The sequence below is a fragment of the Engraulis encrasicolus genome, chromosome 9 (genome assembly GCF_034702125.1).
Source record: "Engraulis encrasicolus isolate BLACKSEA-1 chromosome 9, IST_EnEncr_1.0, whole genome shotgun sequence".
Lineage (NCBI taxonomy): Eukaryota > Metazoa > Chordata > Actinopteri > Clupeiformes > Engraulidae > Engraulis > Engraulis encrasicolus.
In genome coordinates this window covers 34,919,193-34,931,692 of record NC_085865.1, presented here as the reverse complement: position 1 = coordinate 34,931,692, position 12,500 = coordinate 34,919,193, and the positions used below count along the sequence as shown (strand labels likewise).

The following is a 12,500-nucleotide window of genomic DNA, read 5'->3' as shown; positions in this document are numbered from 1 at the left end:
CCAGGGCGGTAAAGCGTCGCGGAACGGCCGCGTTTTTTACCGGCGTCGGTGAAAATACATTGAAACATATCTGTCCTTACACACCAACCGGCGGTAGTTGATTTTGAACAGGACTAGCCGAGCACGCCGACGCTGTCAGTGTGCAAGGCAGAGAAAAACACACCGGCCGGAACTAAGCAGAAAGCCCGCGTTCATCCCGCGACCGTTCCGCTTTGGTATGTTTTGCCCCTAAGAGTACATGTAATGCTGTAGCAATGTTTTATTTAATCTTTACATACTCAAAGCACTGTTATCTACAAACCTATAGCTTAGTCTATGTATTTCTCTTCCACATCATTTCTCAAACAGGCCAAGCCACACTACACTCCAACAGGGGTGTCTAATGTACAGGAATGTTGAGGAAGGTTATGTCCTTAGTGCTCTCCTGTGCTTAACAAAACCACCTGAGCCCGCTGTGCCTACTGCCCCCTTCCCTCACTACCAAAATGGCCCATCTCCTTGGACATCAGCACCATGGCAACACAGTGTTCCATGATGAAGGAGGACTCTACCCCAATGAGGAAGAGGAAGTACTCTCCAACAGGAACAAATGGAGTGACAAAACTCCAGCGCCACCGGAAAAAAATAGGACAGATCTCTGGGGTCCTACGGTTTCAAATACCCCCGAAACAGAAGGGGATTTTTTTTTTCATTTTTATTTAAAACTTTTTGATCATAAATCTATCGGTTAAAAAGCACATTTTTGGGCACTTCTGGTAACGCTGCAGTGCCACCATGGAGTGTAGCTGTAAATAAATAAAAAAAAAGGTGCGGCTTGTGAAGGTGTTTTTCTACAAAGTGACCTAAAAGATGTGTTTGCCCTATCTGTGTTTGGTGCAGTGTATGTCCCTATTCTCCCTGGCTTACAGTGATTTCACTTATGCAAGCTCACAGCCCGCTCCTCTCGCAAATCCACACATTGAGCGCAACGCAGGCACACAGTTGGTAAATCCCTTTATGTTAATATTGCCGTTTGCGAGAGTAGACCTATTAATCCAGATTTACCAGCATAAGTGGCATTATTCCCTTAATAAGATCACGGGGTACGCAGTATAGGATTAAATACTTATACCATAACTGACACTGTCATTTCTGTCGGATTGGAACTGAAGTTCTCTCTCCCTCTCTGTCAACATCGCGCTCTCGCTCGCACATGCTGGCTCTTTTTGCTATCCCATTACTCTCTCTCTCTCTCTCTCTCTCTCTCTCTCTCTCTCTCTCTCTCTCTCTCTCAGTCTGGCTTCTCACTTGCTCTTTCTCTCTCTCTCCTTCCTACAGTGCTGTCAGTTAAACGGTTCAGACGCGCTGGATGTTGCAACCACACAGACTTTCTGACTGCCAACCCAGAAGCACGTGGGATAGGGAAGCAGGGGAGGGGATCAAGCTATGACATTTTTTTTGGGATGGGGTTGAGTCGGGGAGTGGCACAAATACTTGCCCACGGGCTTCCCACAGGCAGGCGTCCATCTTGCCCTGTCCCACCCAGCGCAGCCAAGCACACCAGCTAGCTACCCCCTAATCTGCTCTCTCTTCCTCCACTCTGCACGTCACACTTTTGGGGTTTCCTCTGACCGACTCTGGGCTTGGCTGCTAGCAGAGCTGGGAGGGGTTGGGATTGGGGTTGGGGGTGGCACTCAACATGCGTACTAGGGCTGTAATGATACACTCAACTCACGATTCGGTTTGTATCACGATTCATGACCTAAGGTTCGATACATCCCACAATTTCACATTTGCCAACATTATAAACTTAATGAATAAAAACTATGATAGTTTATAGGTAGAATAGGTTACAAGAGGCTATTCATAATTACAAACAGTTTCTATATAATAATGATGATGCTTGGGAGCACTATTACTTCATATCATGGGGTTGTTTTTTAGGCTGATGGGTATTAAAACGTTAAAAGGGCGTATCACGATACTACCTCCTTGTATCGCAATACAGTATCGTGACTCTACCTATCATGATTTCTCGGTTCGATACAATATCGTTACAGCCCTAATGCTTACGCTGCCTTAGTCGGGCTGGGCCAGGCCAGGCCATGGCAGTCAGACTGGATACAGAGCTGGAGTTTGAGCTGGAGTTTGTTGGCTCCTAAAACACCACGTCCACCCCCAACCGCCCAACACTCCAACCGTCACAGCCTCCTCACACCTCCTCAAAAAACGCACAACCCCCCAACCCTATTGCCAGGGCTCTCCAAGCCTCAAACTGTCCTAGTCCACAACCCAGCAACCAATCTCACCACCCTCCAACCCCACACGCTCCCTCACCCAGCTGCCACTACCCTCCAGCTCCCCACCAATGGCACACCCCACTGCCCCCCCCAAACACACACACACACACACACACACACACACACACACACACACACACACACACACACACACACACACACACACACACACACACACACACACACACACACACACACACACACACATCACTTGCTGAGGCCTTAGAACATCACAGTACTGTTGTCACGACCGACCGAGACACTGTGTGGAATTAGGGCCGCCCAGACCGACCCCTAATGACTTGAAGCGATGGTGGGCTGGAGAGAGAGAGAGAGAGAGAGAGAGAGAGAGAGAGAGAGAGAGAGAGAGAGAGAGAGATGAAGAGAGAGAGAGAGCGAGAGGAAAAGAGAGAGCGAGAGGACTAGACTCAACTCGACCCACCGGACTGGAGCAAAGCTTTAGCCAGCAGCCAGCCAGGAGCACTGGAGCCCGTCTGACATGAAACAGCTAACTCTAACAGAACAGAGAGGATTATGGGGAGATAAGTGAAAATGCTGTTAGAGCATCAAAAAGAAAGCATGCAAGAGACATTATTGGGGTCACATGGAATTGTTGTTGTTGTTCTTCCCCTTTATTTTTTCCATAAAAACCACACAGTTCATCTTCATTATGGGTCGGCTCAGAGCACAATGATATGTCTTTATATCCACCCAATTTGCTGTACAGCGTTTCGAGCGGCAGGACAGAGGACACCCAACACTGCTCTCTTTGCGAGCAAAAAGCAGACATGGCGTGAGTCTTTTAAAAGCCTTAAAAGAAGTCTGCAGTGTGTTTTACTGCGGCGGGGTCAAGGGGTTGAGGAGGGGGAGGTCAGGCATTCACGGCCCCCTCAGCTCAGTCACTAAACCTTGGGCTGGGTTATCCACCCCCCCTCCGCGCTCCTTTCTCCAAAGCCTGACATGCGGAGGGAGGATGGCGGAGAGAGACACACCCTCAGGGATCACATTGCTCTTGCTCAGAGCTCCCTCCGCTCTCCAGAGGAGATTACCCTGGGAAGCCCAGGAAAATGATGGATAGAGAGACGGACAGAGAGCGAGACAGATATGAAGAGAAAGACAAAAAGTGTGTGTGAAAGAAAGGGTGAGAGAGGTAGAACAACAGAGAGAAAGAGAGACAGGCAGAGAGAGAGAGACAGACGGTGTAAGAGAGAGCGACAGTGACGTAGATACAGTACAACAAGAAAAAACTAGAGAAAGTGAGTGAGAGATAAAGAGAGAGAGAGAGAGAGAGAGAGAGAGAGAGAGAGAGAGAGAGAGAATGAGAGAAAGTGTGTGTGTGTGTGAGAGAGAGAGAGAGAGAGAGAGAGAGAGAGAGAGAGAGAGAGAGAGAGAGAATGAGGGAAAGAGAACGGGAAGAGAAGAGAGAAATAGAAAGGGAAGGGAAGTCATGAGTGATGAGGGGAGAAGGAGCTACAGCAAAAGGTACACAGAGCACAACCCACTGAAAGGGGTAAAGAAAGACAGCGACAGAGGGGAAGACGGATGGATGGGGAAGGAGGGAGGGAGAGAAAGAGGGAGGGAGAGAGGGAGAAGGGGAGGTGGTGGGCGTTGATGCTACCCATGAGGCCACTTAACGGGCAGCAAGGAATGCTGGGAATATAAAAAAAACACACAGAGCTGCCCTCTCCATGGGAATTCATGTCTTTGAGAGCACAAAAAAACAGAAAGAAAGAAAGAAAAAAAGACAGTGAAGATGAAGAAGGAGAAGAAGGAGAGACGAACAGCAAAGAAAAAAAAAGAAGAAAAAAACAGCGAAGGAACTGACAGAGAAGCGTTGACTTGTGGGAACTGCAGGCTGAACTGACTGACTGACTGACTGACTGACTGACTGACTGACTGACTGACTGACTGACTGCCTGCCGCGGTGCTGCAACGTCTTTGATACGGACTGCAGGCCTGTTTCTCTTTACTGTGGAGAGAGCACAGGAAAGAGGAGGGAGTAGAGGCCTCTCAACACAACACGCTCATAGCAGCCCCAGCCTTTTGCACGCTCAGATCCCCACCAGGAGACCCAGCCCATAGGGGGTTAGTATAGAGGGGGGAAATACCCACAATGCAATGCACTCTGTAAGAGGCATGAGCGGAGCAGAGCAGGGTGGAGTGGAGTGGATGGTCTGAATGAGGCTGCCAAGCTTTGCCTTTCTTACAAGCTTTTGAACGTGACCTGACTTGTTTGGGGCTGTTGAGTTTGTGTTGTGTGCACCTGTTTGTGTGTGTGTGTGTGTGTGTGTGTGTGTGTGTGTGTGTGTGTGTGTGTGTGTGTGTGTGTGTGTGTGTGTGTGTGTGTGTGTGTGTGTGTGTGTGTGTGTGTGTGTGTGTGTCTGTGTGTCTGTGTGTCTGTGTGTCTGTGTGTGCCCACGAGTCTGACTGTGTACGGGTTTGTTTGTAGTCAACAAGTACAGATGTGCTGGGGGTTTTAACATACCCTGAGAAGGTACCTTTCATAGCAGGTCTGCAAATTACTTGTGATTGACCTGCAAGATCTGAAGGCATTTTTGTGCAACTTTCTCCTACATGTGCACCATCTTTGTCAGATTAAAAAAAGTATCGAGTTATCGAGTCTTTCTCTCACAAAATGTTTCAATGCTTCACATTTTCAGGACTATTGCCTTCTCAAATGTTCTTTGTTCTTTCTGCATTACCCTTATATCTATATCTTTTATATCTTTCTGTTTGTCTGTCTGTCTGTCTGTCTGTCTGTCTGTCTGTCTGTCTGTCTGTCTGTCTGTCTGTCTCACCCCCCCTCTCTCTCTCTCATATCAAATGTCACTTATCCTTATATGAACCAATGGAAATAAACAATAAATGAGTGTTAAATCTCTCTTTTCTCCCCCTCTCCCCCTCTCCATCCCTCCCCCCCAACAGAAGATGAGAGCTCGGCGCCGACGTACCACCACCACCACCATCGCGAGCGGAGGAACGCCCTCAGCACCCAGAGCCCCGTGTCCGGGGCAGGTGCCTCCTCGGGTGAAAGAGGAGGTGACAGGGACAGAGGAGGCAAGCTGAACGAGGAGCCGTCCACCTCCACGGAAGAGCGCCCCCAGCTGGTGAAGAAGGAGCTGCACAGCTCGCTGCCCCACCTGGCCGCGGAACACGCGCTGCCACACGCATACCGCGGCACGCTCTTCGCTATGGACCCACGCAACGGCTACCTGGACTCACCATACGGTAAGTCCTCTTCTCTCGGACGGTTTAGGTGTCCTGAACTGGGCAAAGAGGATGAAATGGACTCGCCACACACTCCATTACAGCAGGGATGAATGGGGGAAGAATGGATGGATTGGGACAGGGTTTAAGATCTGAGCTGGTTTAGGGGTGAAAAACTAAGCCTAAACTTGTAATAAACGCTAAATTGACTCACCATGCAATAAGTGGCCATGGGGGGGTTTAAGTGTCCTAAAGGGTGAAGTGGGTTGAGCATTGTACCACAGCACAGTAAGTAGTCTTGGATGGTTTAGGTGTAACCGAATGGACTAGGTCCATGAGTAGATCTCCTTTCTATGTCCTAAATTGGTTTGGTGGTTCAAGTGCAAACCATATTTTTACAATCGTACTGACACTTCGCAATAAAAAAATATGTTAAATAGTCTGATGGTATGTCACCACATCGTATGTCAATGGCTGCAATTTGAACATTTCACAACTCATTGCAGGAACACTATGCAGGGCAGGCCCCCACTTTATTGCTCTATATTACAGGCAAGGAGGCACGAAGCTCAAGGGCATGCACAGAAAAAAGAAAGAAAGCACGGTGTGTTTTCACACCAGTCTTCTGTTCTGTGTAGTAAGGTGAAAGGCAAAGCTGCACACTGAGTGATTGGGCCTGACAGATGACTAGTTGCCCTCTCCCCCCCCCCTACCCTCTCTCTCTCTCTCTAGCTCTCTCTCTCTCTCTCTCTCTCTCTAGCTCTCTTTCTCTCTCTCTCACTGGTATTTTTCCTCCTTTCTTTCTCGTTTTTTTCTGAGTTAGGGAGTTAGTATGGAGGGCGGCTTAGGCTGCTCCCTAATTCCCTCATTAGGGTCCGTCTGAGCACAGCACTCCCCTCTCCTTCATCAACACACACATCAAAGCCTGCAGCGGCTCACCACCCCACCCCACCCCACCCCACCCCACTCTGCTCAACTACCAGCTACCCCTCCCTGCCCCCTTCATGTCTCTCTCCATCTCTCTTTTTTCTCTGTCTCTCCTTCTCTCTTACTCTCTCTATCCCCCCACCGCACACACACACACACACACACACACACACACACACACACACACACACACACACACACACACACACACACACACACACACACACACACACACACACACACACACACACAAGCAGGCAAGCATGTTCATGCACAGACGCACGCACGCACACACACACGCACACACGCACACACGCACATTCCATTTTCTTTGCTCTGCCTTGCTCTCTCTCACTGGGACCTGCAAGGAAGTGTGACTGCACTATAGACACGGAGAGAGAGAGAAAGACATAGAAAGAAAAACAGGAGAATGAAAAGAATGAGATGTAGAATTAGGGAGACAGAAGGGAAAAGAGAAGTGAAGTGAGGAAGAAAGAGAGGTGGAGGTGAAGGAGGTGAAGTAAGGGTCCTTAATCCTTCAGGAGAAAGAGAAGAATGAATAGAAAGATGTAAAATAAAAGAAATAGAGAGAAGAAGGTCAAAAATGAGAAACACGGGAGAAATAAAAACTGAAGGAGAAAGGGAGGGTGATGAAGAGATGAATGGGATGAACGAACCAGGGATCCTTCAAGAGAAAGAGAAAGAAAGAGAAGAAAGATGTAAAATTGGAGAGTGAGAGAGAAGGGGTAGGAAGGAAAAAGAGAAAAAGAAAGAGAAGTGAGGGAGATAGAAAGAGAGAGGGAGAAAGATGGATGGGGTGAACCATGGGCCCTTGAAAGGGAGAGAGAATAGGAGAATCAGATGTACATGAAAACGTGAGAGATGGGAGAGAGAGAGAGTAAAAACAAGTGAAAGAGAAAAAAAATGAAATAGAAGGAGATATACTGTATGTATGGGGTGAACCAGGGGATCCTTCTAGAGAAAGAGAAGAATGTAAGGAATAAGATTTAAGAAGAGAAGGGTAGAGAAGGGGTACAAAAGAAAAATAGAAAATAGAAAGAAAGAACGAAAGAAAGAAATAAAGGAAAGCGAGGGATGAATATATGGATGGGGTGACGCAGGGCCCCTTCAGGAGTTTAATCTGCCGTCCCAGTGTAAGCCCGGACGCGGGGCCCTCTGGACAAGAACTCGATGTGATGGCTTGTTTAGTTTCGCTAAATTGGCTCCGAATTGGCCCTGACATAGCTCTTCAGCTCATTCAGCCGGAGTAATGAAAAGGTCCCGCTCTCCTTCCCTCTCTCTCTCTTTCTTTTCTCTTTCTTCACCTCTCCATTTCTCTGTCCCTCTCTATTCTCTTCTTTCTCTTAGTATATCCCTTTGCCTTTGTCCCTCTATCTCTCTCTCTCTTTCCATCTCACTCATTTTCCCTTCATCCCTCTCTCCCTTTCTCTCCCTCTACACCTCTCCACCCCACAACCCCCACCCTTTTCTACCCATTTACTGTAACTCTATTTATTTAGCTCGCTCATTAGCCGCTGTGCTCTGCTGCTGCTGCTGCGGTGTGTGTGTGTGCGTGTGTGTGTGTGTGTGTGTGTGTGTGTGTGTGTGTGTGTGTGTGTGTGTGTGTGTGTGTGTGTGTGTGTGTGTGTGTGTGTGTGTGTGTGTGTGTGTGTGTGTGTGCGCGCACTGGGGCCTGGGCTAGTCAAGTCAAGTCAGTCAGAGGTGCCTCCCTCTGCTTGATTCCTAATTCGGAAGGTTACTTAAAGTCAGGTCTCAGATCAGAGGCCGGTCCACTGCACAGCAGAGCACAGCACAGCACAGCAGTGCAACCAGTCCTGCCCTCTCCTCTCCTCTCCTCTCCGACCCCTTCCCCTCTCCCCTCTCTCTACCCTTCGCAAGTGGAGCATTACTGTCCATTAGTGGGCCAAGGCCCCAGCTCAGCAAGACTGCCACTTCTGATTGCAGCGACTGCGGCGGGGGACGGGACTAGACCGGACTGGACTGGACTGGGAGAGTCAGGGATGGAGGCACTGCTGGAAAGGGGTGGAGGTGGAGGTGGAGGTGGAGGGGAGGGTGCTGGGTACTCTGGGGGGTGGAGGCACTGCTGGAAAGGGGTGGAGGTGGATGTGGAGGTGGAGGGGAGGGTGCTGGGTACTCTGTAGGGTGGAGGCACTGCTGGAAAGGGGTGGAGGTGGAGGTGGAGGTGGAGGGGAGGGTGCTGGGTACTCAGGGGGGTGGAGCGTCAGAGTTGGGGTGGTGCAGGGTCAGAGTTGGTGGCGGGAGGCTGGAGGTAGAGAGAGGCGAGGGTGAGCTTGGTATGCTGTGTGGGGTTGATTCTGGGGTGGAGGTACAGTGGAGGGAAGGGTGCAGGGTGCTTGACGTGGGGCAGGCTTGACTCTGGGGTGAGGTGAGAGTGCAGGGTGAGTGGGGTTCTGGGAGGTTGATGGGGGTGGGTTAGAGGCAAGGAGAGTCAGGATGCTGGGACCAAGGTGCTTGGGGGTTGGTGGAGGCATTGCTGGTTGATGCTGGGATTGAGGAGCATATATGTGTGTGTGTGTGTGTGTGTGTGTGTGTGTGTGTGTGTGTGTGTGTGTGTGTGTGTGTGTGTGTGTGTGTGTGTGTGTGTGTGTGTGTGTGTGTGTGTGTGTGTGTGTGTACATGCATACGAGCGTGCATGCATGTGTACGTGCGTGTGTGTGTATGTGAAATGCAGGCGTAGAGGCATGAGGGAGAGAGAGGGAGGAAGGAGGAGAGAAGGGTGGCGTTCCAAGCGGCTGATACCCTGAGGGCGTTTGATGATGTGGGGCGCACCGGCAAGGCGGGGGTGGGGTCGGGGGTAGGAGGCGGTAGTGTAGAGTAGAGGGGTCATGTGGAGAAGGCAGCGGGTGAAACGCCAGAGCAGAGGAGTGAGGATGGGGGTGAGGGTGCAGAGGGGAGTCAAACAAAACAGGGGCGGTGTTCTGCCGTGCAATACTAGAACGCAGTAACTCAAAATGGTCGAATTTTTTTTTATATCGGAAATCGGTTCTAAACTACCTCATTTGTCTTGTGTCCAAAAAATGGTGGTCCAACACTGTCCCGTTTTGGAGAAAACTCATTTTGAAAGTGCAAAAAAAAAAAAGGTTAAACAAAAACGCAGTAAGTCGGCGAGTTACTGCTGCACGTTCCAATGGGACTGGTTTGGGAGTAGACAGTAATACAAGCTAAGAACGCAGTAACTCCTGCAGTAACTCCATTTTGTGGCAGTAATACCAGCCAAGAACGCAGTAACTCTGTTTTTTGTGGCAAAAAGACACATAAATGTTGTTTTTTTGGGTTTTTTTGTTTTTTTGTGTGCTTTAAATTTCTATCCTAAACAAGCATTACCAGGAAGTGTCACCACCAATTTACCGACAACACAGTTGTCGCGCCATATGGAAAACTTTGAAGCCTTTTTTCTCAGTTTGCCGTTTTCAGAGTTACTGCGTTCTAAGATTGTAGGGCAGTGTTCTGGGTAGAGAGCAGGGCTTGAAAACGAAATTATTTTTCAAACGTTCCGTTCCGAACGGTTCAGGCAAGTTTCAGTTTAACGTTTTCGTTCCTGCAATCGTTCCCCCATAAAAATATCGTTCCTGAACCGGTTCGGAACGAAAAATAACGTTCGTTCTTAACGTTCCTGCAGTGTTTAACGGCCATATTAAGTCTATTTTCATGGACTTTATCTTAGAATAGACGTACTCATTATTTCCCCTTGATTTACACAGCTATTCTCAAAAATAATAACACACCCAAGAAGACTCAGATGGGCTATCCATGCTGGCAGATTTAAAGGATGCCTATAATTCTTATCAAAAGTAGCCTATGCCAGCCCAGTAGCGGTGGGTGGATGTTGATTAGGGAGGCACAATACAGAATAGCCAGAGAGAGTTTAAAAAATAGCCAGAGAGAGTTCCTAAAAAAATCTCTGGAATAGCGCAGGTAAACGTCAGCATAAGAGGTGTCGATAGGCATGGATTTCAGTTCTTGCCTAGCTCTATTTAATAGGCCATGATGAGGTTTGCAGCAAGTGAAACGTGTAAGTAAAAGGGACACAGTTTGCTCCGCAAAAAAATCCCAAACTGTTTTGAGATGTGCACGATGCAAGGGGTCACTAGTTCTAGAGAAGGGACAGGTTGCATAGTCTGAAACCTCGGATATGCTCTCAGATATCGGCTACCAACCATTCCAGTGCAAGTCCATCACCACAAAACCGGAGACCTTTTGTAGCCTAACAGACAAGCGTCACAAAATAGTAAGAGTTTCCACGTAGTCCATCCCATCAGCCCAGCCCTCTGCACGACAGAAGAGTATAATAACTTAAACAACAACAAATGCGCTGTCTTTCTCTATCCCTGCTTGTTGTCACACGCGACCTACTGTTATTCGTGATGACAGCCAGGAAATATTGCGCTGAGGAAATCATCGAAACATTGAGCGGGCCAGCTAACGTCAGCTAGCGTCTGCCCATCTGCCACGAATGACTTTATCCCGCATTGACCACAACAACAGATAAATAAGACGTCCTTGATTACAGCACATAAAACACCAGCTCTCACCTCTCTTCTCTACAACCGACAGTGGGATACGCTGCGCACAACAAAAGCACTTCAGTAACTTTACGACAACATAATTATTTGCCATAACCGCATTGAACATCGAGGCACTCGGCGGTGCCATTACAAGTAGTAAGCTAAACATGACTTACCCACCAGTTGCCTCTCGAGAGCACTCTGCGAATTAGGTTCATCAAATCGCCTATCCAATTCCTTTGCAAATCATAGACTGTAGGTCCAAATACTCTGTCCCTGTAGGAATCCCAACACCGATCTCAAGACATGTTCTCTTTTGCTCTCCGTGTCAATATAAAACTCTGTAGGCAACTGTCCGTGAATGAGACTGAAGAACAGCGCGGGTAAAGTGTCATTTCTCTTACAAAAACTTATTTGATATTGGTGGTCAACAACTTTAGGGCGGGTTTATTAGAGCCAACTTCCAATCACTACGAGAAAGCCAGGAGAACAGAGACAGTTTAGTTCTAGTTTCCTATCAAAATCTCTCAGGAGAAGCACAAATTTACCCAGGAAGTTTCTCCATAGCCTACAATGCACAGTCGCACTCTGATTGGCCAATGCTCCTCAATATTTTATCAATCGGCGGCAAGAGCTCAGGTGAAGCAAAATGCTGTTGCTGTATGCATGTTTCCCCTCATACACGTCAGTAGCCAAACTAAAAGACTGTCGCCATGGTTACTCCTCAAACAAAATCGTGCACTTGTATGAAATATAGAGAACGAAAAAAAAAACGTTATTAACCGGTTTGTGGATTTCAGAATAACGTTTTTGTTCCGGAACACTTGAAGACCATTTCGTTTTCGTTTCCGTTTCCGTTCCTTGTAAAATTCCATAAAATTTCGTTCGTTTTCGGTTTTCGTTTTCGTTCCTTGAACCGGTTCGGAGCCCTGGTAGAGAGGATGTGTGGGAGTGTGTGTGGGAGTGCGTGTGCGTGTGCGTGTGTGTGAGTGTGTGTGTGTGTGTGTGTGTGTGTGTGTGTGTGTGTGTGTGTGTGTGTGTGTGTGTGTGTGGGAGTGTGTGTGGGAGTGTGTGTGGGAGTGGGAGTGCGTGCGTTTGTGTGTGTGTGTGTGTGTGTGTGTGCGTGTGCGTGTGTGCGTGTGTGTGTGCATGTGTGTGTGTAATGTGTGCGTGTGTGTGTGTGTGTGTGTGTGTGTGTGTGTGTGTGTGTGTGTGTGTGTGTGTGTGTGTGTGTGTGTGTGTGTGTGTGTAGGGGTGCCATGGTGGTGTTGCTGAGGGTACTACACTGTAACTTTAAAAGGGGGCCATTCTCTCCACATGGCAGCCTGGAGCTGCAGTAAAGCGAAGGAGAGAGGAGAGGAGAGGAGTGGAAATAGAAAAGAGAATGGAGGCCCAAGTTGACCCCTATTCTTCTCCATCACTCACCCTCTTCATTCCCCTCTTTCCCCTATTTCACCTCTGTTCCTCTCTCTCTCTCTCTCTCTCTCTCTCTCTCTCTCTCTCTCTCTCTCTCTCTCTCTCTCTCTCTCTCTCTCTCTCT

General features: G+C 48.4%; 1 protein-coding gene across 1 annotated transcript in view; it reads left to right on the top strand.

Annotated features, from left to right (window-relative positions):
- gli3 (GLI family zinc finger 3) overlaps positions 1-12,500 on the top strand; it is a 213,628-nt gene that overhangs the window by 74,217 nt on the left and 126,911 nt on the right. Inside the window, exon 3 of the mRNA XM_063207002.1 lies at positions 5,205-5,507. Coding sequence (XP_063063072.1) covers positions 5,205-5,507 — 303 coding nt within the window. The remainder of the gene's footprint in view (positions 1-5,204; positions 5,508-12,500) is intronic.